At 47.3% G+C, this 27,045-nt stretch overlaps 1 protein-coding gene across 1 annotated transcript in view; it reads right to left on the minus strand.

The window, feature by feature from the left end:
- FBLN7 (fibulin 7) overlaps positions 1-27,045 on the minus strand; it is a 50,479-nt gene that overhangs the window by 21,162 nt on the left and 2,272 nt on the right. Inside the window, exon 2 of the mRNA XM_023251884.2 lies at positions 4,154-4,313. Within this exon, the coding sequence (XP_023107652.2) occupies positions 4,154-4,313 (160 nt within the window). The remainder of the gene's footprint in view (positions 1-4,153; positions 4,314-27,045) is intronic.

Below are 27,045 nucleotides of genomic sequence, written 5' to 3' on the forward strand. Positions count from 1 at the left end.
GTGGTCAGGGTAGGCCTCACGGGGGCAGAGGTGAAGAAAGGAAGGCATAACCATGCAGATATCCAGAAAGGACAGAGGGAACAAGTCGGTGCCCAGGCCCTGTGGTGGAAGTGTACCTGGCAGGTCTGAGGAATGTTAGGGAGAGCTGGAAAGCAGTTGGGGATGAAGTCAGAGAGGCAACAGGGAGCCAGAGAGGGTTTGAAGTGAGGGTTTGAGGTGAAGCACGAGGTGGCCGATTTACACATTAATATAGCACCAGTGGCTGCAGCCTGAGCGTGAAGGGCCGGGTGTGAGGGAGGATGGAGTGGAGGCACAACCTTGACATGACAGTGGTGTGACCAGGGCGGGAGCAGGGAGCGGAGAAAGGCGGCTTGAACGCCGGCTGTGCTGTGAAGGTGTGCTGAGGGGAGACAGAGCCGCTCCACCTTTTCCTCCACCCGCGGCTGGTGCCTCCCGTGGTCAGCACTTGTGGAAAGAAAGTTGCCAAATTGGGACAGGTTGGATATAGATTTTGTTTAGTCGGAAACTCAGAGCCACTTCTGAAATGCTTTGGAAGGAAATTCCAAGTGTCATTTGTGAAAACGCTCTTTGGTTTTAGACAGATGAGAAAGAAGCTGTTGCTTCGGCCGCTCAGGCTGCAGTGAGTGATAGAGAACCGCACAGCATCTGCCATGATGGGAACAGCTGCCCACACGTCCCCCCCACATCCTTCCCGGAGCAGCTGTGGCGTGGCGGGCCGGGCCTGGGCAGACGGGCAGGAGATGGCCCCTCGGAGAACCCTCGGTCCCCTCTGGTTACCGGGGGACCACTGCCACAGCACTCTCCTTTAGTAAGCCTTCAACTTGACACCCAGCGGTAATAACGTTGTGAGATGGAAGCGAGTGTGAGTTCACGTCCCAAGGCTTGGAGCTCCCAGGCTGCTGCCTCAGTCCCTGAAAATAAATGACTTCATAGTCCTTTTAAAATATCAACTACGTTATTGTGCTGAAAGGCATATCAAATGCCTTTGGGGAAAGGAGTAGGGTCTCTTTGGGGATAAAAAATCTTTAAAATCCTCAAAAACGAGGGGTGCCGGTGTGGCTCATTTGGTTAAGCACCCGACTCTTGATTTTGGCCTAGGTCATGATCTTACGGTTCGTGGGTTCAAGCCCCATGTCGGCTGACAGCAAGGAATCTGCTTGGGATTCTCTCTCTCCTTCTCTCTACCTCTCCTCTACTCGCACACACACACTCGTGCTCGCTCTCTCTCTCTCTCTCTCTCTCTCTCTCAAAATAAAGAAACAAGCATTAAAACAAAACAAAAACACGAGACCTGTAGAGGACTCTGAAAACAAATCCTCAAAAAAGAAAAACTACCTGCTGGAGCAACTCACAGGTAAATCGTACCTGAGTAGATGCAACAGTCTCTGGCACACAGTAGGTGCTCAATAAGTGTTAGTAGAATTAATAAGTGGGTACAGGTCAATTAAAAATCAATATTCAGTCACTTCTCAAATTGGAGCCAAAGGCCTCTGTCCAGTGAAGGACGTGCCCCTTGGCTGGTTCATTATGAGCACGATGTGGTGAGTCTACAGGGCCACAGGGAAGCTCCCCGTGCTTTCTGGAATGAGGTTACTGTGTAAGGCATGAAATCAGCAGTGAAGCAATCCTAGAGACTGGGAGCACGAATGGAATGAGGCTGCCTGGTAAGCCCTGAAGCTGATGGGTTTTGATGTTCCCCAGAAAGGAAAGCTGGGAAAATAGGAGGGAGATTCTTAGAAGCCAGAAAGAGGAAGGCCAAGAAGTCTCCAGGCCTAGAAATCATTCTTCCTGACTCCCAGAAAATGCCCTTAGGGAAAAAAAAAAAGTAAAAGACAGGGCACCTGGTTGGCTCAGTTGGTTATGTGTCCGACTCTTGATTTGGTCTCAGGTCATGATCTCATGGTTTGTGAGTTTGAGCCTCACATGGGGCTCTGTGCTGAGAGCGTAGAGCCTGCTTGGGATTCTCTCTCTCTCTCTCTCTCTCTCTCTCTCTCTGCCCTTCCTCCCCACCCCCCCAAATAAATAAATATATTTTTTAAGTAAAAAAAAAAAAAAGTAAAAGGTAACTTCCCTACTACCTGCAGGCTCCAGGCCCAGGCTCAGCTTCCTAACCCCTAACCCACAGTGGGGATCCTGACAACTGCCTGCTTCCATGTCCAACGCATGGGAGAGACAGAATGCACTGTGGCAATATTTAAAAAGAGAATTGGCAGGAGCACTTTGTGGCTCAGTTGGCTAAGCATCTGACTCTTGATTTCAGCTCAGGTCATGATCTCACAGTTCCGTGAGTTCGAGCCCCACGTCGGGCTCTGTCCTGATCGTGCAGAGCTGGCTTGGGATTCTGTCTTCCTCTCTCTCTGCCCCTCCCCTGCACTCTCTCTTTCTCAAAAATAAATAAGTAAACTTAAAAAAAAGTCTTATAAAAAGCGAATTGGCCACTTAAACTTAAAACAAATCTTACAAAGAGCGAATTGGCCACTTAATAAGAAAAATTTTGTCTGGTTCAAGGAAGAAAGACCTGGAATCCAGCAATAAGAAGATCAATAATTTAACAATAGACCTCTCTATCTACTCTAGTGGACAGAAGCCTCTAATATAGGCAGGGCAGTCTTATGAATTATCTCTTGCAGGTTCTTCTTGGAAACTCCCAAGGACCATGGGAGCTGTGATCCTATGAAAGCAGAAAGGAGCCATGTAGTTGTGCGGCTAGCAGGAAAAAAAAATCACATCTGGTACCTATTACTGCTAACTTACTCCTATTGGCCTCAGTTTCCTCATCTGTAGCACAAAGGAAGGACTGCCTGCCTCTCAGAGTCTGGCTGTGGGGAGCCCCACTGAAGGCTGGGCCTCACAGTGCCTCGGAGAGCGTGAGGAGTTTGGCAGGTAGGTCTAACTCTGTACCGGTGGGGCCGAGGAGAACAGCAGCAACTCAGTGCTGGGGAGACTCTGGATTTGCTGCTGTAATCTCTGAAGAGGTAGGGAATCCAACGCCTTCCACAGGAAACTTCGTCTCACACAACAAAGGAGGCCCTTGATAAATTGTCTGACATGAGTCAATGACAGCAGATATTCCATAGGCTCATGACGTAGAACAAACATGGTGACTGGTCCCCTGACTCCCGTCACCCTGAGGAGAGGCCAGAGGAAATCCAGTCACCCGTCCGATGGCCCCACAGTGAGAGCTGTTACTGGGACAACCTGGAAAACGCCCAGTGTCTGTCAGAGTCCTACCCTCGGAGGGTCCACCGTAACCCTCACCAAACGGGACTTGCCCTCAGCAGCACCCCCTCCCGCTAATGGAGGACTCAGGTCAGAGGACTGACGTCATGCCTGAGAAACTGAAGCCAATGTTGGTTGGGGGACTAGCAGGCATGCCACACTGGTGTGGGACGTTGTGGCGGGGAGGTGGTGTGTGTGTTCGGGGAGGGTGTGTGTTCAGGGAGGGAGCTCTCTGTGCTTCCCATTCAGTTTTGCTGTAAACTTAAAACTGCTGGAAGAAAATAGCCGATAAAATTTTTTTTAAAAAATGGAACCAAATGGAGTCTTCCTGGGTGGGGACAGGGAAGGGAAAAGCAGCTCACGCTCTAAGAGTGGTGTCTTTTGACAATTCTGTGAGGATACTATGTAGACGAGAGCGTTAGGAAGCCTCAAATGAAAGGGGGAAATGGGTGACCTTCAGATGGGGGAGAGGAGAGCCAGCAGATGCTTTTTTTAACACACTCACCATACGCTCCTACCAACCAGCATCTTATTTTATTTTTAAATTTATTATTTATTTTTTTCAATGTTTATTTATTTATTTTGAGAGAGAGAGAGCATGGGCAGGGGAGGGGTAGAGAGAGACAGACAGAATCCCAAGTAGGCTCCGAGCCATCCGTGCAGAGCCCGATGTGGGGCTTGAGATCATGACCAGAGCCAAAACCAAGAGTTGGATGCTCAACTGACTGAGCCACGCAGGCACCCCCCAACCAGGGTTTTAAAACGGGCCCCCAGCAGGAGGCGAGGTAGGGAAAGGCCCAGAATCCACTTCGGGACAGGGTGAGGCGTGGGCAGGTGGGGATGGGGACAGAACCCACAGGTGAAGGGCCCGAGTGTTGCGTGTGACCCTAGTGGTGCAGATGTGGGGACCCACCTGGGGGGGTGTCTGGGCCCACTCTGTTCACAGAGTTCTGCAGTGCAGCCAGCCGGTTCTTCATGTTGCGGATGCCCTCGGCGAAGCGCGTCTCCTGGCCCTTCAGCACCTGCTGCAGCTGGCGGATGGCCGTGAGGAGCTGCTGTTTGTTGAGACAGTTCTGGGGAGAGAAAAAGTCACCACCACCACCACCACCATGGCTGCTTCAGTGCCATGAGCTCGCTCTCAGCTTCCAGAAGCCACCCAGACCCCCGGGCCCCAAACGCCCTAGTGGCTCACTAAGCACGATGGAAGAGTGGCCTCTCAAGGCGTCCCGACATCTGGTGCTGAGTTAGGTCACCAGACAAAGATCCTGAGCACACATATCCTAGCGCCAGATCGCTTCTCAAGAAAAACAAAACTCCTGCTTTTCAGAGCAAAGGGCAGAACTGATGATTCCAAATGATTGGGAGGTTGAACAGCAAACCTAAGTGCCTTATGATCAGTAGTCTTACTTCAAAAGTACTTCCTAATTCTTCACTCTGAATTAATGCTCTGAAATCTGGGCTTCATGAACTTTTTCTTTCTTTCTCTCTTGAACAATTTTAAAAACAGATGGATGATAAAACATAAACCAGTCAAACCAGGGATGCTCGATGGTTCCTGTACTTTAAAAAATGTAACAAGGCAAATAAAGAAGAAATTCAGTAGAGTTAAAGAAGCATTCGATGAAAGTCAAAGTCCAGTTATAATGGATTTTAAAAAGCTTACAAAACAGGGGCACCTGGGTGGCTCAGTTGGTTAAGCGTCTGGCTTTTGATTTCCGCTCAGGTCATGATCTCACAGTTTGTGAGTTCGAGCCCCACATTGGGCTCTGCTCTGACAGCGGAGAGCCCGTTTCGGATCCTCTGTCTCCCTCTCTCTCTGACCCTCCTCCACTCGTGCTCTCTCTCTCTCAAAAATAAACAACTTTTTAAAATCCTAAAAAGCTTAAAAAACAGAAAAAGGTGGCATGTGCTTATCATGATAAAGACTATCTAACCCAGCATCACACTTAGTGATAGAAACCTCAAGGTTTCCAGTCTCAATTGCCCTTTAGAGCCAGAACATGAAAAGGAGTAAAGAAGGGACCTTCTTTACAGTAGGACCTTGGCCTTGGGGGAGTCCCATGGGGTCTGTGCGTTCCCTCAGCCTGGCCTTATCTAACCTGACTCACATTACCCGCACGGAACAAAGGAGAACAGCAAGAAGACAGTGAGAGTTATCTCTCGGGATAGGCTTATGGATCATTTTTAATTTTATCTTTTATACCTAATTCTTTTCTACAGTGAGTACTGGTTTCACAATTTTACGTAATTTTCTCAAAGGGCGCACGGCGGCTGGGAGTCATGTGGCCTCCGCAGCCCGGGTGGCTTCCAGCCTTGCCAATGGCGTGCTGCCACCACGGTGGAAACAGAGCCGCTGCCGTTCTCCCAAGGCGGCTGCCAGGCCAAGGCACCTTGGGGATTTCACCAAACAGATGACTCACTGGCCCGCTTCAATGGATGCTTTTGACAAAGCTGAATCCCCAGTTGCCCCTGGAACTCGTTAACCCATGGGGGCTCCTTGGTCTCCACCCTAACTGGGGCCTGACTGGGCCTAGCCCCAAATGCAATTGCTGGGAAGAGAGGTTTTGTTTGTTTTCCTCCCTTCTCCCCCATTGTAGTGATTCCCACGCAGGCTCTGGGGCACCGGGGCAGCGAGTGACCTGCAATCCCCTACCTGCCCAGCACCACACACCATCCTACCCAGACTGGGTTTCCCACACCCACTTCTCCTCCCTTAAAGAAAAATAGAAGAAGCTGCTTATAACACTGGATCTTAGCCAAAAGGCCAAGATGTGATTAGAAGCTGCTTTTATAGATGGCTTCCTGACTGGGGTGCCTGGGTGGCTCAGTCGGTTGGGCGCCTGACTTTGGCTCAGGTCATGATCTCACGGTTTGTGAGTTCAAGCCCAGTGTCGGGCTCTGTGCTGACAGCTCAGATTCTGATTCTGTCTGTCTGTCTCTCTCTCTCTCTGCCCCTGCCCGCTCACACTCTATCTCTCAAAAATGAATAAACGTTAAAAAAAATTTTTTTTAATTAAAAAAAAAAGATGGCTTCATGACTTATGTGTTACACTTGTGAGGTTCGTCACAGTTGACAAGGCCATTTCTGCTTCAAAGAGTACTGCTGGCTGGTAGCATGCCCGTGAAGGCCTGGGATTGTCTCTATTTCACAGATGAAAATATATGGGCTGAAACTCAAGCAGCGGTCCCTGAATCATGCAGCTTAGGAGTGGTAAGGCCAAAATGGGAACACGGATGACATCCATCCCAGAGCTACCACCCCCAGACCCCAAACCCTCGGCTGCACGTGCCCCAGTGGAGTGTCTTACGCCCTGTCTCATTTGTTCTTCACACATCCCTCTGTGGTGAATGATCTTATCGATTAATTTGCACCAGCAGCTGATATGCTGCTATGTTGCTATGACCTGAGCAACATAACCCACAGGAGTGGAGTTCTGGCTCCTGTGCAAGTTTCAGGTCAGGGAGCACGGGCAGTGGGGACAGGAAGCAGGGCCAGAGTGGAAGAAACATCCCTGACCACACTGAGCCCGGTGAGCAGCTGCCTCCCTCTTGTACAAGGTGGCCAGGGCCCTGACATCTGGAGAGGGCTCACTGGGCCACAGCTGCCCCAGGGGACACAGAAAGGCTACATTCTGAAGTGGGGAAGAGGAGATCAGTGCCACGGCCTCTGCCAGGGGCCTGGGTTGGTGCCATGGGGCTCCTAGAAGTAGAGAAAGGAGAACAGAGCAGGTGGAGGAAAAGAGGCCGGGTTCCACTCGGCCGCTGGGCAGCCAAGTGTGTCTAACTGGCTCCTGGGTCCAGGCACAGCTGTCCTCTGCTTCTAATGCACTTTCCGGAGCCCTTCCCAACACCCACACAGTGGACAATAGGCACCAACCTCCTAAGTTCTCACCTCACCAGTCACAATGGAAAAACCTTCAAGACCAAGCACAAAAAGACCTCATCCCAGGAGGGGAGGCCGATGGAAGGATTTCAGGTGGATTTGCTGAGGGAAGATCTCAGAGCCCTGGCCCATCCCTGCCTCCATCCTCACCGGGGTGATGCCAACAGAACAAATTGGTATAACAAGGAACTCTGTGAGCCCAGAAATAAACCCATGTGCTTATGGCCAATTAATTTATTTCTTTATTAAAAAAATTTTTTTTAATGTTTTTATTTATTTTTGAGACAGAGAGAGACAGAGCATGAGCAGGGGAGAGGCAGAGAGAGAGGGAGACACAGAATCTGAAGCAGGCTCCAGGCTCCGAGCTGTCAGCACAGAGCTGGACGTGGGGCTCAAACTCACAGACCGTGAGCTCATGACCTGAGCTGAAGTCGGATGCTTAACCGACTGAGCCACCCAGGCACCCCATGGCCAATTAATTTATGACAAAGGAGGTAAGAACACACAACGGGGAAGGGACAGTCTCTTCAATAAATGGTGCTGGGAAAACTGGACTGCCACATGCAAAAGAATGAAACTGGATCCCTACCTTACACCACACACAAAAACTAACTCAAACTGGGTTAAAGGCTTGAACTTAAGACCTAAAACCATAAAACTCCTAAAAGATAACATAGAGGGTAAGCTCCCTGGCATTGATCTTGGCAAGGATTTTTTTGGGCTTTAACACCAAAAGCAAAGGCAACAAAAGCAAAGATAAACAAATGGAGCTACATCAAACTAAAAAAGCTCCAGCACAGCAAAGAAAACCATCAACAAGATGAAAAGGCAACATAGAGAGTGGGAGAAAATATTTGCAAATCATATATCTGATTAGGTGTTAGTATCCAAAATATGTAAAGAACTCATATAATTCAATAGCAAAAAAACCCTATCTAATTAAAAATGGGCAGAGGAACTGAATAGACATTTTTCTTTTTCTTTTTCTTAAAGTTTATTTATTTTGAGAGAGAGAAAGGGCACACACACATGCATGGCAGAGGGGCAGGGAGAGAGGGTGAGAGAATCCCAAGCAGGCTCTGCACTGTCAGCACAGAGCCTGATGCAGGGCCTGAACTCACGAACCTTGAGATCGTGACCTGAGCCCAAATCTAGAGTTGGACACTTAACTGACTGAGCCGCCCAGATGCCTCTGAACGGACACATTTTTTTTAAAGAAGATATCCAGATGGCCAACAGGTACAAGAAAAGATGCTCAATATCATTTATCATCAAGGAAATGCAAATCAATACCACAGTGAGATCACCTCACACCTCTCCGGATGGCTAGGATCAAAAGGATAAGAAATAACAAGTGTTGGCAAGGTAGTGGAGAAAAGGGACTGCTTACTTGTGCACTGTTGGCGGGAATGTAAATTGGTGCAGGCATTGTGGAAGAGAGCATGGAGGTTCCTCAAAAAATTAAAAATGGAACTACCATATGATCCAGCAATTCTATATCCACTGTATCCAAAGGAAGCAAGATCACTCTCTCAGAAAGACATCTGCAGCCCCATGTTTGTTGCACCATTACTCACTCTAGCCAACATATGGAAGCAAACTCAGTGCCCACCGATGGGGGAAAAGATTTAAAAAAAGATTTAAAAATATATATACACACACACACATATATATACATATATATGTGTGCACACACACACACACACCACACACACACACACACACACACACACACACACACACACACACAGTGGAATATTACTCAGCCATAAAAAAGAAGAAAATTTTGCTATTTGACACAATATGGATATACCTTGAGGACATTATGCTAAGTGAAATAAGTCAGACAGAGAAAGACAAATACTACATGAAGTCACTTATATGTGAGATCTAAAACACCAAACAGATTGGTGGTTGCTTGAGTTGAAGGGTTGGGGGGGAGCAGAAGAAATGCATGAAGGGGGGTCAAAAGGTACAAACTTCCAGTTATAAGATGAATAAGTTCTGGGGATGTGAGGTACAGCATAATGACTACGGTGAACAGTACTGTACTGTATATTTGAAAGTGGCTAAGAGAGGAGGTGTTCAAAGTTCTCATCACAAGAGAAAAACAACTTGTAGCTCTGGAAGGTGATGTTTACTAAACTTACTGTGGTGATTATTTCACTATATATATATAATATAATATATAATATATAATACATAATATACAGAAATATATATAGTGAAATACATATATATAGAGAGAGAGAGTAAAAAATAAAGTCCCTAATATTAAAAATAAAATAATAAAAATAATAAAAAAATAAAGCCCAATATTAAAAAATATTATTTATTATATTAAATACTATATTAAAAATAAAGTCCCTAATACTAAAAATAAAAAAAAATAGCTCTGGGCTGATGGCTCAGAGCCTGGAGCCTGTTTCCGATTCTGTGTCTCCCTCTCTCTCTGCCCCTCCCCCGTTCATGCTCTGTCTCTCTCTGTCCCAAAAATAAATAAACGTTGAAAAAAAAATTAAAAAATAAAAATAAAAATAAAAATAAAAAAATAATAAAATAAAATAAAATAAAGTCCCTAATACTAAAAAAAAAAAAAAAGAAAGAAAGAAAGAAAAGAAAGATCTTGTGCTCTTGGCAAGCCAGCAGGCCGGGTAGGGGCCAGGGTGCCAGGGAACAGAGAGAATGACTGTCTTTTGACATGAGGTTTGATGGGTCTGTATGGCAGTTGCTACTAACAGGGGAGTTCCTTGATCCCAAAGTGCTAGAAATGGATCCCTTTGAGAGCCACCCTCAAATCTGTTGCCTGGAGTGGGACTTTGGCACAGGCATGACTCGGTTCATCTGTAGGGCTGGGCGATGAGGCTGGAATCTTTACAGACCAAGTCAAGGGCTCAGGAGGTCTGCATTCTGGGAACAAAAGAACACAGGAGGGGGGCTGAAGAGCTAAGTGTTTTCCCTTTCCAAACCGAGAGAGAATGATTTATCATTTTGCATGATCATAGAAAGCATACTTCCTGCAAAACAATTCAAAATACTGAAAACACATCAAAACAAAGAATAAGCAAGTCCCATGATCAGAGACAACCACTGCTGACTTTCTGTCTGTTTTGAACTTGGATTAGACGCACATGCACACATATACCAGGGTCACTTGCACAGGCTGGACCACAGGATGCAGGTTCTGTATCAGCTCCCTCTTCTTGGCACTGGCTTGTGGCATTGCGTGGACGTCAGAAAGCACAGTTATCATCAAGGGACCCTGGCCCTCGATTTCACTTCTGACCCCAGTGCTCTCTTCAGTCTGGGGAAGGGGCTCCACTTGTCAGCCAGCTTCCCCCCACACCCACTGCCATCTCCTGCTCTGGGCCGAGAGGGGCGGAAGCATGGAAACAAGTCCTTTCCTCTTTGCAAATGTAGCCCTTGGCAAGGTCGGGCCGAGGGGGCTGTGAGGGCCTCCGGGGCCGGGGGACAGGAAAGAGGCCAAACCCTCAGGAGTCCACCACCTGCATGGCAGCCTGGCACTGGCACAGCAAAGCCTGGCTTTGGGCAGACCCTTCCCATCTCAAGGTCTCAGACCCCAACTGCAAAAAACAACCACAGGCTCCACATGCCTTTTTATAGCCCTCCTCCCACTCAGGTGGGAAGGCTCACCAAAGCCATGACCGGGCAAAGGTCAAATCCAGATGGGGCTGGCTAGGAGAGGGCTCCACACAGGGAAGGGAGGGCATACCCCAGTGGCTGAGGAAATCACCACGTCGGGGTCCCCACTTTCAAAGGTCTCTTCCAGAGCCCTCAAGGGGCCCTCATTTTTAATGTTTTTCTTTATTTTAAATTTTTTGATGTTATTTATTTTTGATAGAGAGAGAGAGTAAGCAGAGGAGGAGGACAGAGAGGCGAACAGAGGATCCTAAGTGGGCTCTGTGCTGACGGCAGTGAGCCCGATGTGGGGCTCGAACTCATGAACCTCAAGATCATGACCTGAGCTGAAGTTGGACGCTCAACCGACTGAGCCACCCAGGTGCCCCATTGTTAATATTTTTCTTGAGGAGATCCCCTCAAATGGTTTAAGTTTCCATCCCTTTGAAAGCTTGGCTCCACGCCTGGCTTATGCCGTTGACAATAAATAACGAAAAATAGTTTCCATTTCTTTGAGTTAATAATTTCTTTGAAATGGTACCAAGAAGAGACATGCAGAGAAACTCTTCCATCTTTGAGGAGAAAAGACCAGGATTTACGGTGTCCGTGTTCAAACTCTTCAAATGGGTGGGCACTTCATGCCACTCCATGCCAATGGCAGTATTTGCAGGGAAAGACATGAGCCAGTGAAAGAAGTAGCAACAGAAGTCACCCCGCCTGGCTGTTCCCAAGCTGGGGTGGAGGTGGCATAGATGGTTCTGGAACACACAGGCCAGTGCTGAGAGCCAGGAGGGTGGGGGCTCTGGTCCGAGGGTTCTTGGAAGTAATGCAGCCATCAAACCATATTCCACCCTCCCTGCTACCCCCCGGGGAAATCTTGCCCACCTTCTTCCCAACCCATTCTCTCATAATATTTATTCTGGAGGATCTAATGGACATTCATCAGAGCTTACAACACTCCCTTTCTCTGAAACTAACCAGTGCCCCAGTAGAGGTGGGCTTCCAGCGCCATTTTATACAACACCCTACCTGCTGGGCCAGGTGTGGACAAAGACAAAGGCTATATGCATCCCCCACCCCAGCTCACCCCATCACTATGCCAGAACCCAGAAGACCTGACCCCTACCACTACATCCATGCCTTCTGGCCATTTGGGTTCAATTTATAAATGAAATTCGAGACCCAGAGCCTGCTCTCAAGGCACCTAAGGGCATGGGTGCAGTTCCAGGGGTGTGCGTGGTTGGGGGGGGTGGTCTTTGAGGTTTTTGTTCTCACATGACCTGGCTCAATGGCCTTTCTTACGGTGACAGTCTTGAGACAGTGACAATCCCCGAGAGCCACCTCGCTGACAGTAGAACCCCGAGACCCCTTCAGGTGGCCACGGATGACCCCTCAGACCTCAGAGCGGCCGTCTCTTGAGCTGGTTTCTTCTAAGCCACAGCTATGTGTCATGTCAGCATTTTGTTAATGGGAACACAGATGTTTTGATGCCATTAGGTCTATGAAAGGACAGAGCACACTTGCCAAATGTGTGCCTGCTAGCCAAGGCTTGAAGCCCTCCGCGTCTGAGTCATGTCGGATTTGTGCATGTTTTGTTCTCCAGAAGTTATTTTAATTTTAGAGCAAGTCAGAGGCGGGTTATAACTCCTTCGCCTTCCCTCATCTCAGTGACCCCTACCCAGCACCCCAGAAGAGGAGAGAAAGTGGATGCTTCTGGGGGAAGTGAGTGAATTTTGCTTGGGGGGTTGGCCAAGGCCCTTGTCAGGCTTGTCTAGAGAAACAGAACCAACAGAATGCACACTGTGTATGCACACAACCTATTGAGAGAGACAGAGGATGAGAGGCAGATTTATTTTAAGAAACTGGCTCATGCAGTTGTGGGGGCTGAGAAGTCAAAAGCTGCAAAGCACGTGGTAGGCTGAAGACCCAGGGAACAGTTGATGTAGCTTGAATCCAAAGGCAGTTTAGAGACAGAATTCCTTCCATCTTGGTGGCTCTTGGTCTTTTGATGGGGGCCCACCCACATCATGAAAGGCATCTGTTTTACTTAAAGTCTCCTGGTTTGATGCTAATCGCATCTAAAAACTACCTTCACAGCAACATCTAGATCCTAAGCGTCCGATCAAATATTCGGGTGTTTTGGTCTAGCCAAGTGGACACGTAAAATTAGCCACCACAGTCTTCCAGCTGAGACTCCTTTTGGAGCTCCGGACCCCTGGGTGCTCAGGGCATTTGGGGGTTTATGCTGGCTGTCCATAATTCTATATTTACACTCCAATCCCCCATCTTGTATAGTTTTTAAAATGACCACAGAAGCGATGACAACAGAGGGAATCCAGAGCCAGCACCGTCACCACACTTTACACAAGCAACTCGTTAAATGCTCACGACAACGCCAGGCTGTGGGCACATTATTACGCCCACTTTATAGGTGAGGAAGCCAAGTGGTCGCTTGGCCACGGTGACACATCCAGGATTTAAACCCCAGCATGCCTTCTCCAGATCCAGATGTAACAGGATGACTGGGTCTACTTTAGAGAGGGGTCCATGGAGAGCCACCAAGAGCCCTGCCTCCATCCGCCTCCTGACTCCTCTCGTTTTACCACAGCCCCTGCCGGCCTTGATGGCCCCCTTATGGACACCCTCTCAGCCCACCACTCCCCTGGCTGCTTTGCATGCTTGAGAGCAGAAAACCAGTTATGGACAGCTGGGTATCCTCCTCACTGAGCAGAGGCTCTGAGCTCAAACTAGATGAATCAACAAAGGAATGAATGAATGAGGGGTGAAGGAACGAAGTGTGAGGCCAGGACAATCGTATTCATCTCATCACCCAAACCTGCCTTATTCTTTCACCTGCCTGCTAATAACTGCTTGCTGCCCAGCTAACTTTTGTCTAGTTGCCACACCACCTGTAGACCTCCTCGTGCCTTACCGGCACCGGCATTATCTTTAGCAAACATGACGCCCAGCCCAGTGGAGAGCTCAGCTCACACACACATGCACACACACACACAGAGCCATGCCACTCAACCAGCCACAGTCTCCTGCTGGAGCCCACCTGACAGTCAGGCCTTCCCCTCACCTCTCTCCACAACCGGAGGACCTCAGAGCCTCAGAAATGGGGCATGTTATGCAAAATTTAATATAGTGTTTCTTTTCATTCATTCATTCATTCATTCATTCATTCATTCATTCATTCAGGATTCCACAGATATTTACCAAGTACCCTACTTCACATCAGGCACTGCTGTAGAAAACACAGCCATCTTGTTTGTTTGTTTGTTTTTTTAATGTTTATTTACTTTTGAGACAGAGAGAGACAGAGCATGAATGGGGGAGGGTCAGAGAGAGGGAGACACAGAATCTGAAACAGGCTCCAGGCTCTGAGCTGTCAGCACAGAGCCAGACGCAGGGCTCGAACTCACGGACCGCAAGATCATGACCTGAGCCGAAGTCGGCCGCTTCACCGACTGAGCCACCCAGGCGCCCCCCAAAAAACACAGCCATCTTTATCTCAGTCAGTCCTCCATGCAGCCCTATTAGGTGGGCACCATTATCTCCATTTTACAGCTAGGGAAACTGAGGCTAAGGGACACCCAGTCGGAGGATGGCATGGCTACCTTATGCACCACACTGTGTTTAGCCCATCCACTCAGAAAGTAGGTTCTGTCTCTTTCTTCAGCCTACGAGAACGAGAATGAGGGTCTCAGAGAAGTCCCCCTGTCTGCTGGTGGCCCCTCTCAGTTCCCCTGGCTGTCCCCCTGCCACATACATAGACCCTTCAGGAAGGTTTTTGCTGGTTGTTGGTTGCTTCAGTATGTGGTATACATGTGTACTCATGTTCACACAGGACCCCAGAGTTATGTGACTCATGCAAATCAACATCTGGGTTTTAGCAGAAAACCAAGTCTCCTGTGGTTGACTCCTTTGAAGAGGGGGAAGAGAGAGGATGGAGCGGACAAAAAGCCTGGTCCCCACAGGCAGCATGGGCAAAGCTAACGGGACAGATAAAATGGCTGCTTTGAGCTTGGGCATGGTGGGAGATCCGGGGTCTTGGGATTCGTTATTCTTAGAGTAACAATTAGCCTGGATGGCTGTGAAGGCTAATGCTTCCAGTTCTTCCTACCCTCACTAGTCAACAAGCCCAAGTGTTTCTGGGTGGGCAGGCAATAGCAAGACTGGAATGATCCTCTCCGGACCACCACAAGTGTGTCCTACCTGCTCTTCCCATGTCCTCACCTTCCCTATGATCCATGCTTTCCAAAGACAGAGGTCAGAGGCCAGACCGCATCACATACTCGCCTAACCCCCAACAATGGCTCCCTACACATGGGAATAAGGCCAGCTCCCTTACCGTGGACCTGGGTGTATTTGCTTCCTATTGCTGCTACAAAAAAACATAAACTTGGCAGCTTAAACCAACATAAATTTATTATCTTACAGTTCTGGAGGTCAGAAGTCTGACATGGGTCTCACTGAGCTAAAATCAAGGTCAGATTCACAGGTTCTGGGAATAAGAATATAGACATGTTTGGGGGGGGTCATTATGCTGCCTCCAGAGCCCTGTGTGATCAAGTTCAGCCACTGCCAACTGTGCCCAGATTGAGTGCCTTCCTCTGTCTGCTGAACTCCGGTGTTTGGACCTCATCTGTGTTTCTCCACACACCTCAGCAAGCTTGTTTCCATCTCAGGGCCTTTGCACGGGCTGTTTCTTCTGTCCAGAAATTCTGCCCCTGGTCCTCAGAAGTCAGGCTCTGTATTTCCACTTTCACTTAGAAGCTCCGTTATCTGAGAGTACCTGCCTACTAAGGGTACAGTAGCCTCCTGGCCTCCCTTCAAAACAGTACCCCATTCCAGTTACCTGCCTTCTGATACTTCTCACGTTTCTCTTGTTTTTCTCTTCTCGCTTGGCACGCTACCTGACAGCAGGGCCTGTGTCTGCCTCAGCTTCCCCTCCCCTACGACAAACTGAGCACTTATTATGAAACTGTTCTTTGAATCCCATTCATTTTCTCCTTACTACAATCCTGTGAGACATATATGTCTGTTATCCTCACTTGTTCATGGGAGGCAACTGAGTCATCAGAGGCAAGACCTTTCCCTCGGGTGCTCATCCAGGAAGAGGAAGAGTGGGAGCCAAGACATGGACCAGGTGCTACGAGTCTTTTCCACTTGCTAAACTGCCTTGGGTCATGCTGCCTCCTCAGGCCCAGAAGAGTGACTGACCTCCAGCAGGACTGGCACTCAGGACAAAGTTGTTGAATGAGCACATTATCTTACCAGTTAGTAAGGGTAACTTCTAAAAGGGTAAAATCTTGAATCATGCAATCAGACAAAAGGCCTAAATCACAGGAGCCCCTGAGGTGATACTGACACGTTCAGCTGATGCTAACTTCTGTGTATGTTTTCTCACTACAGTGTAAATGACTGACTGGTGTCTGATGCTTCTCTGGAAGCAGCTTTTCTTTGTTTCTTTTTGCCTCTGACACTACGGACACCCCTCCCTACCTTGGAACTCTGTGGTGCTTTCCCTTTCTTCAAGTAAGCCAGAAGCATCGACTCTCTGAGCTTCCTGGGCAGTGCACCCAGTTGTACGTCATGTTCTCTGACCCCAGCCCCTCCTGCAGAGTTAGGAAACACAGCCCAGGGGAGCAGAGGAAAGGGCTCCCCTTGGGCTTGCAGTGTGCCCTCCCTCTGTGGAGGGCCTAGGGGCACTATAATCTCTAGCATAAAGAGAAATGTCTGGGTCATTGGCCAAACCAGAGGGCAACAGTGGGGCTAACGAGCAGCTTGGGGGGACTTCTGGGTGCCTTGAGTTGCCACCAACCTCTCCCCGGTCCTCCAGTTCTCAGACACGAACAATTGTCGTATCTCGATGTTACTTGGAAATCCATCACCAGAATGAGTTCCTTGGGCCTTTCTTTCCATTTAGCTGCCTCCCTAGGGAGATTCTGGTACCCAGACGGCCACGGGGGCACACGTTTTCTTATATGCAGGGAAAATAAATGATTGCTTCCTTGAGGTATAGAGTCTACTTACTGAAATGGGTAGGTTTGAGTCCTGTCAAAAGTATAGGCACTTTTTTTTTCTTTCATGAAAATGCACGTAATGGACTAATTTTAGGTCCTGGGCAGTTACCAAGAAGCATGAAAGACTCTGGTGGAGGGTTTGAAAGGATGTAGAAAGTTCTACCCACCCAGAGAGTCTGCCCTGATGTTCTCCCAGGGCCCCAGGGCGGCACAAGCCCCGAGAAGCCTGGCGGCAGCCCGGCAGCCCCACCGTTTTCCCTCTGGATCAAGGGAGTGACCAGCACCGTCAGGCTTCTGTCAAGAGGAGACAGACATTCATCCCGGGACACGTGAAGCACGGACCGCTGGCTGGGAAGCACGCCTGGGCAGGCATGGAGGGAGGGCTGGTGGCCGGATGGTGAGGCCAGCAGCTTCACAGACCAAGACGGTTTGGTCCACCTGGAATCAAGTGTGGTGTCAAGCAGGATTGATCCTCTAGTGTGAGCAGGCCTGGCAGGGCGTTGGTTCCCAACTGAAAGACTCCAGGCTGCCCCAAGAAGGCACTATGCTGCCCTGTCACACTGTCCTTCCCTAGCAGGCCACACCTCAGCTGTCACCGTTCACACTGTCAATACCCACCTCCCAAAGCTGGGGCCAGAAACGACCCTAAGAGAGCAAAGGGGCCACCATTCCTCTCTGTAATCAGGGGTGTCCTTGACAGGACTTGAGTCCCGTTCCTGAAGGTGCCAGGGGAAGGAGGGGATCTCTGGAGAAAGCCCAAGGTGCCAGGAAGGCCTCTCTGTCACGCCTCCTCACTCTGACTGCACACGTGTGTCTAAAGATAGGTGACTGTGCAGAGTAAATCTCTGGGTCACTATGATGGAAAGTTTGCAGAAACAGCCACATCCAAACCCCTTCCCCCCCCCTCCCCGCCCCCCAGCCATCTACATCATTTGCAAGGAGACTGTGCCGCTTTTCTCATAAAGATGGAAATCTCTTTTCCCACCTCTCGGATCTAGGCTGGCCTTGTGACTTGCTTGTGACTTGCTTTGGCCAAGAGAATGTAGTGGAAGCGATATACCAGTTCCAAGGCTGGATCTAGATGAACCATGTTGTGTAGTTTCTGTGTCTGATATTTTGACATCTGGGGCCCTGCTGATTCGGGACAGACTGCCCCTCTCAGGGCTAGCAAATTCCTAGAGGTAGCAAACAACTCAACACCCTGCACACTCCCGCTGCACACCTTTGACATGCAAACCGACCAAGCCAAGAACCATTCCCCCCCTTATCTGACTCTTGCACTAGTGAGACAGTAACACCCCCTCCCACCCCAGCCCCCCTCTCTCCACAGCCCCAGGATCAGGCATCAGGCAACTATAGGGGCAACCCTGCTAAGATTAGTCAAACTAGCCAATCTCAACTGGGTTAGCCCCCTTACCCTGTCTCACCCATTCCTTCCCTCAGAAACCCCAATAAAGGCAGGAAGTTTCCTGCCCTATCTCTCTGCCTGGTCTCTCCGAGGCTTCATGAGGCATGGTGTGCCCCATCTTCTTGGGAACTGTAAATAACAAACTCTCTTTTCAACGGCAGTTGTATCCTGATCTGCTGGCATCAGGATCCGTACCCGGATCAACCCCAAATCCCAGGTTCATTTTTGAACAGGGTCTCAAGAAGTCTTGTGCTTCGTGCTCAGTCTCGGCCCACGGCCACTACCGCCATGTGAAAAGGCCAGGTTAGCCTGCTGAAGGATGACGGGCTGTGTGCGGCCCTCCGAGACCAGCCCACCTCGGCTAACCTGGCAGCCGTCCACAGATGAATGAGGCTGGCAGTCCAGAGGGGCTGAATCTGGAGCAGATCAGCAGAACAGCCCAGCTGAGCCCAGCTCAAAGTGTCACCGGGTCTGCCAAATTCAGTTCCAGGGCAGCTCTTTCGAAACCAAAAGCGGGGTCCTTGTCTGTCTTGATCCTGGCACCTGGGCCATTGGAGGCACCAAATATTTGTTTTGTGAAATACAGGTCTGTTCACCCCCACCCCTCCACCCCCCAGCTATCTGAGAGCGAAGGGTTCCTATGAAACCCTTTGTAAGCCAAAGTGGCCTCAAGCGAAGATGCAATTACCGTTAATTTATATGGAAATTTTGTTGAGCTTCCCCAGAGGAAGCTCGGACGCTCACGGACACGGCTCAAAGCTCTAGAGGCTGGGTGCTGAGATGCTGAGTGTGGTTCCCAGGGAAGGAGCTTGGTGGCGCCACCCTCGCTGCTCCGGCTGCCGCAGCCTTTACAACAGCTCGCTGCGAAACCAACGCGGACCGCTGGTTTTGCTTTTTGCCTTTTTTCATAAAAGCGAAAATCCTCCCCGATTTCTTTTGGACAGTGAAAACAGGTCCTTTTGTAGGGCTTTTGCAGAAGCCAAGCGGCGCAACGCAAACTCTCAGAGTGGAGAATCCCTGTACCCCTATTTTAGATCTGGATGCTTCACGTGTCCCTGTCGCTTCAGCCCATACCCGTGGATTTGTGCAGACAGCCCTGGTCAATTGTAGTGTCCTTCCACTCTGAGTTCTAAAGTGACCAACAAGCCATCTCAGCCTAGACTCCGGGCACACATGCCTTCTCCACCTCATTCATCACAGATCAAGGAATAGTCTGGAATCCTCTCCTCCACCTCCCTCCCCTGACACGGTCAGGAGGGGACAGTGGATAGGCCAGCTGCCCTCCTCTTACCTCTTCCTCTGGCCTCGCTCCCCACGAGGGCTCCGCGGCCCCACATGAGGGCTTTCCCCACGGACAGCCTGGGCATAATGTGTACTGCTGACTGCTTTAAGGGGTCGGTGTAGAAAAAGGGTACTATCTACAGGAGGACAGTGACTTGGGAACACCTCACGAGAACACATTAAAACATCATTTTCCTGAGGATGCGTTCAGAAAAACAAGGGAGTGAGCCAAGAAAGAGGAAGACGTCTGATCTATAAAACATAGACTCCAGCTCCGAAGAGCAGGCAGCCAAAGTCAGGGTCAGCCGGACTGGCAAGTACAGGCTCCTAGGGAAAGCAGCCCTGACAGAACGTGGAATAGGAAAGAGCTTCTGGAAACCACTGTGCTTATGTATTTGACCGAGGGGAAAGGGGGAAAAATTTCAGGACGACAGAAGAATTACTTACATAAGAAAGGAAGTTAATCATAGTAGACTATTTGGCTCTGCGGTGAACAATGGCACAAAGTATCTGTCATTACAGGAGATCAATTGTTTAGAAATGTGGACTAATCTTCAGGGCATTTAAAAGCAGTTGACTACATTTAAAAGAGACGACTACAGACCAAATTTTTTGAAAGCCACAAACTACCAAAATTCGCCCAAAGGAGAAACCTAACCTAAATAGTTCTGTATCTGTCAAAGAAATTGAATTCATAGTTAAAAACCTTCCAGAAGAGGGGGAGGCGCCTGGGTGGCTCAGTCGGTTAAGTGTCTGACTTCAGCTCGGGTCACGATCTAGTGGTTTTGTTGGCCCCAGCCCTACGTCGGGCTCTGTGCTGACAACTGACAGCTCGGAGCCTGGAGCCTGGAGCCTGCTTCGGACCCAGTGTCTCCCTATCTCTCTGCCCCTCCCCTTGCTCACACTCTGTCTGTCTGTCTGTCTCTCTCTCAAAAATATATAAACATTAAAAACATATTTTTAAACAGAACAAAACAAAAAAACTTTCCAGAAAAGAAATCTCCAGGCTCACATGATTTCATTGGTAAATTCTACCAAACATTTCAAGAACTGACACAAATCCTACACAAGCTCTTTCAGAAAACAGAAGAGAAGGGAACACTTCACATTTTATGAAGCCAACATGACCCTGGTAACAAAACCAGGCAAAGACAGTAGAAGAAAACTATAAACCAGGGTCAGCAAATGTTATCTATAGAGGGCCAGGGCGTAAACGTTTTCTTTTTCGAAGCCCGTATGGCCTCTGTTGCAACCTCTCAACTCTGCAACTGTAGGGCAAAAAGCAGCTCCAGAAATATGTAAATGAACAGGTGTGGCCAGATTCGACCAGCAGTGGGCTGCATGTGGCCCAGGGGCCATAGTTTGCTGACCCCTACTATACACCAATATCCCTCATGAACACAGACAAAAATACTCACGAAATGTTAGCAAGTGGAATCCAGAAATACAGAGGAATATAGAGAAACATATATAAAAACAGAAATAAGACCAATTAAGATTATCTGGGACAGGAAGGCTGGTTTCAAAATTAGCAAATCAATCAAGGTCATCCACTTTTTTAACAGACTGGATCATAGAAATTGAAGCAGAAATAGCATGTGACAAAATTCAACACCCATTCATAATACTCTGTCAAACTATGACTCAAAGGAAATCTTAACTTGACAAATGGCATCTACCAAAAAAACCCTATAGCTAGCATCACAATGTTAAAAAAAAAAAAAACAAACAACCAAATGCTTTCTTCCTAAGTTCTAGAACAAGGCAAGGATGTCCACATCCCTATCCAACATGGTACTAGAGGTTTTAGTCAGTGTAATAAAGCTAAATAAATAACCCAATGGCACATAAATTGGAAAGAAGAAATAAAACTGCCCGTATTCACAGATGACATAATCAGTTATATAAAAAAATCCGAGAGAATCTACAAAAAAACTTCCTAATAAGGGAGTTCCACAATGCCACAGGATAACAGATCAACATGGAAAAATCCATTAGATTTCCATATACTAGGAATATACCACTGGAAATGAAAATTTAATAGAATAATGCCATTTAAAGGAGTTCCAAAAATGAAATACTTAGGTATAAATCTAACAAAGTATATTTATGTTGAAAATTTTTAAATGCTGATGAAACAAATCAAAGATCTAGATAAATGGACAGACATACTATGTTCATAGATTGGAAGACTCGATATTGTTAAACATGTCAATTCACCCCAATCGATCAATAGATTTAATTTAATCTCAATAAAAATTCCGATAGGATTTCTTGTTTCTAAGAAATAGACAAGCTAATTCTAAAATTTTATTTTTTTAATGTTTTATTTTTTTGTTTTTGAGAGAAAGAGAGTGCGTGAGTGCATGTGTGGGGAAGGGCAGCAGGAGAGAGAGAGAGAGACAGAGAGAGAGAGAGAGAGAGAATCCCAAGTGTGTTCCACAGAGCCTAACATAGGACTCAGCTCCCCGTGAGCCAAAATCAAGAGTTGGATGCTTAACTGACTGAGCTACCCAGGCGCCCCTAATCCTAAAATCTTAATGGAAAGGCAAAGAAACTAGAATAGTCAAAACAATTTTGGAAAAATATAACAAAATCTTAAAATCTACCCGATTTTAAATCTTACTAGAGAGTTATAGTAATCAAGATAGTGTGTTGCAGGCAGAAGTACTCACATATGTGTGCAATGAACTGATTTTTGTCAAAGCTGCTGAAATAATTCAATGGCAAATGAATTATCTTCTCAACAAATGGTGTTGGAACAAATGGGAATCTATATGCAAAAAGTGATCCCAATGTACAACTTACACTTTACGCAAGAATAAACTCCAAATGGATCACAGACCTAAATGTAAAAATGCAAAACCATAAAAAAAAAAAATCTGCAGAAAACACAGAAGAAAAATTTCAGGACCTGGGGTTGGGCAAAAGTTCTCAGACCTGACACCAAAGGCATGATCCATAAAAATAAAAAATTGATCAATTTAGATTCATTAAAGTTTAAAACCTTTAAACCTCTTTGACCTTGGCCTCAGCAACCTCTTAGTCAACATATCTCCAGAGGCAAAGGAAACCAAAGCAAAAATAAACTATTGGGACCTCATCAAAATGAAAAGCTTCTGCACAATGAAAGAAACAATCAGCCAAACTAAAGGGCAACTGACAGAATGGGAGAAGACATTTGCAAACGACATATCAGATAAAGGGTTAGTATCCAAAATCTATAAAGAACTTATCAAACTCAACACCCAAAAAACAAATATTCCAGTGAAGAAATGGCAAAAGACATGAATAGACACTTTTCCAAAGAAGGCATCTAGATGGCCAACTGACACATGAAAAAATGCAAATCAAAACCACAATGAGATACCACCTCACACCTGTCAGAATGGCTAACATTAACAACTCAGGCAACAACAGATGTTGGCGAGGATGCAGAGAAAGAGGATCTCTTTTGCAGTGCTGGTGGGAATGCAAACTAGTGAAGCCACTCTGGAAAACAGTATGGAGTTTCCTCAAAAAACTAAAAATAGAACTACCCTATGACCCAGCAATTGCACTACTAGGTATGTATCCAAGGGATACAGGTGTGCTGTTTCAGAAGGGTACGTGCACCCCAAAGTTTATAGCAGTGCTATTGACAATAGCCAAAGTATGGAAAGAGCCCGAATGTCCATCGATGGATGAATGGATAAAGAAGACGTGGCATATATATATATATATATATATATATATATATATATATATATATACATACATACACACAATGGAGTATTACTCAGCAATCAAAAAGAATGAAATCTTGCCATTTGCAACTACGTGGATGGAACCGGAGGGTATTATGCTAAGTGAAATTAGAGAAAGACAAATATCATATGACTTCAGTCATATGACTTTACGATACAAAACAGATGAACATAAGGGAAGGGAAACAAAAATAATATAAAAACAAGGAGGGGGACAAAACAGAAGAAACTCATAAATATGGAGAACAAACAGAGGGTTACTGGAAGGGTTGTGGGAGAGGGGATGGGCTTAATGGGGAAGGGGCACTAAGGAATCTACTCCTGAAATCACTGTTGTACTATATGATAACTAACTTGGATGTAAATTTAAAAAATAAATTAAATTAAAAAAAATAAAACATTTGCTCTGGGATAGGTGTTCTTAAAACAAGCTACAGACTGAGAGAAAATATTTGCAGTTCACATATCTGAAAAAGACTTGTAATTAGAATACATAAAGAACACTCAAAACCGGGGCGCCTGGGTGGCTCGGTCGGTTAAGCGTCCGACGTCGGCTCAGGTCATGATCTCACGGTCCGTGAGTTCGAGCCCCGCGTCGGGCTCTGTGCTGACCGCTCAGAGTCTGGAGCCTCTTTCGGATTCTGTGTCTCCCTCTCTCTCTGCCCCTCCCCTGTTCATGCCGTGTGGCTCTCTGTCTCAAAAATAAATGTTAAAAAAAATTAAAAAAAAAAAGAACACTCAAAACTGAACAATAAGAAATTATGCATTTTTTAATGTTTACTTATTTTTGAGAGAGAGAGGGAGGGAGGGAGAGGGAGGGAGACACAGAGCAGCTTCCAGGCTCTGAGCTTCAGCACAGAGCTTGATGCGAGGCTCGAACTCACAAGCTGTGAGATCATGATCTGAGCTGAAGTCAGACCTTAACCGACTGAGCCATCCAGGCACCCCAGAAATTAATCCAGTTTTTAGATGGACAGAACTTTACTCAGTAGAGTCCTCATGGCAAATAAGCACATGAAGAGATTCTCAATATTATTAGTCATTAGAGAAATGGAACTAAAAACCACAATAAGACCTCACTGCCTACTTATCGGAATGACTTGTTAACAAACAAACCTGACAATATTAAGTGGTGAGGATGTAGCGTAACACAGTCTTTTATACATTGCTGGTGGGAGGGAATGTAAAATGATACAACTAATATGGAATACAGTTTGGCAGTTTCTTACAAAGTTAAGTATGCATTTGCCATAGGACCCAGCAATCTCACTTCTACATATCTGCACAAGAGAAAAGAATATTTATATTTATATTCACACACACACACACACACACACACACACACACACACACACACACACACAGATGTATGGGAATGCTTATAGCAGTTCCACTCATAATCACCAAAAACTGGAAATGACATTCTAAGTATCATTCAGTTCAGTGAACGATATGCACAAACTGTGAACCAATGCACAAACTGTGGTACACTGGGGCGCCTGGGTGGCTCAGTTCGTTAAGCATTTGACTTCAGCTCAGGTCATGATCTCATGGTTCGTGGGGTCAAGTCCTGCGTCAGGCTCTGTGCTGACAGCTCAGAGCCTGGAGTCTGCTTTGGATTCCATATCTCCCTCTGTCTCTGCCCTACCCCACTCACTCTGTCTCTCTGTTTCTCTCTCAAAAATAAATAAACATAAAAAATTTTTTTAAACCTGTGGTACACCTACACCATGAAATATGACTGTTACAGTATTAGTAAAACGACTATGCAGACTAGAATAACATGGAAGAATCTTAAATGCATTATGCTAAATTTAAAATGCCAGACTCAAAAGGCTATGCACTTGTTGATTCCATTTATATGACACTGTGGAGAAGACAGAACCACAGTGATGAAGGACAGATCAGTTCAGAGGTGACAGAACGGTATCCTGACTGTGGTGGTAGTTACCACATATAGAATATATAGCTCTATGGGAAAAATCATGGAAATGTATACCAAAAACATTTTTTTCTGTCATTAAACTGTAAAAAGCAGATGGGAGAAGGTAACCAAAAGAACCTTCACAAAGAGAAATTTGGGGGAAGGGGAAGCCTTCTGAACCACCCCACGGGCAAGGAGGATGCTGAGACCCTGCCCTCCTTACTCACTTAGGGCTACCATGGGGAGGAAAGGTGAGGCGTTTATTACGTTTCCCTTTCTTGTCTCCCCAGTGAGGCTGTTTCTCTTCTAGTGGGAAGGCCACAGAGTGGGCAGCAGTTTTAAGACGGGGCCCCCACCCATGGGATCCCCACACTGCTCAACCTGCCCTCCTTCCCCATGACCACCTGCTCCCATCCAGCTAATCACAAAAACCCTGCAAAGTAACTCAGGACAGATGTGCAGACAAGAGGGACACAATTGGAAAGCCATGGAGGACTGCAGGAGAGGGGACAATACTGTCCATCCCCATGAGATCAGTGCTCCAGACCCTTGCAGAAAGCAGCCTCCCCCTACCCTGTAACACACACACACACACACACACACACACACACACACACACACTCCCTCTCTCTCTCTCTCTCTTGAAGATACATCACAGGTACACCTGCACATACACACACCATCGCAAATACAATCACTCGTTCACGCAGACACAGTTGCAATCACAGGCACCGGCACACAGGCACGTGCACATGCACTCACAAACACACACCCGTCATAACCTAACAAAACCAAGTGAGCACATTTCCTGGTAAACAGAGGAACCCCAGACAGGGCTGTGCATTGCTGCTGTGAGAATTCCTGCTGCCTCTAGCTAGACGTCCGTGGGTTCCCGGGCACCCCACCTGTCTCCTCTGTGGCAGGAGACAGCCCCATGGGTGCCATTCATTCTCCAAACACCAGCCAAGTCTCCACCAGCCAGCAGGTCGTACTGCTGGGTTCAAGAGCCCCAGCCTCATAATGTGTTCAGATCAGGTCAACTCCAGGTATGCCATGTCACCTCAGGTCCTCTTGAGTCTGATCCTTTGTGCACTCTGAATTCCCCTGCTTTTGGCCCTTTCCTAGGACTGCAGCTTTTTAACTCTGAAGGATGGCTTCACTGGTCCTCAGGCATTTGCTTGATTAAAATCACTAGGGACAATTTTAAAAAATACTAATGCCTGAGCCCTAACCCAGGCCACTGGAGTCAGATTCTCTGAAATGAGGCTGGCATCGAGATTTCTAGAAGCTTCCCAGGTGATGTGATGTGCAGCCAAGGTTTACCCAGAGACTGCCCAGCTTGGTCCTGCTCAGACCAGCACCCGCATGACCACACTCCATTCATTTTGCTGAGCTCCTGCTAGCTGCCTGCTATGTGTGGTCCCTGGGTAAAAATCCCAGATATGGTCCCTGGCCCTGGGGCCCTGTAGTGGAGAAGATAGACAATAAAGTCAAAATCTACCGAGAAACCCCATTACAAATGTGATCGGTCCTATTCCAGAGCCCTTCACAGGGCCATAGCAGAACACACAAGGGCAGGGAGGAGACCTGTTTAGCGTGGGGTTGGGAATGCCTCCGCAAAGGGATGCTTATTTGAGCAGGGACTCAAAAGATGAGAAGCCCCGTAAAGAGTGTCCCTGGGACCTTCTTCATAGTTTACCTGTCAGACTCCCCCAGGCGGGGGCTGGGAGGGGAGACCTCTCAAACACCTAAGACTTTGGGTGAAGGGCAGTTTCACTGGAATTTTTTAAACCAACCTCTGTGGACGATCCTTTTTGCTCCCTTTCCCTCTCACAAAGCCCAGTGAGGCAAGGATCAGAACCACACCTCCCAGGAACAGAGGCCAGAGAGCTCAC

This window comes from Felis catus, chromosome A3 (genome assembly GCF_018350175.1).
Source record: "Felis catus isolate Fca126 chromosome A3, F.catus_Fca126_mat1.0, whole genome shotgun sequence".
In the NCBI taxonomy this organism is placed as follows: domain Eukaryota; kingdom Metazoa; phylum Chordata; class Mammalia; order Carnivora; family Felidae; genus Felis; species Felis catus.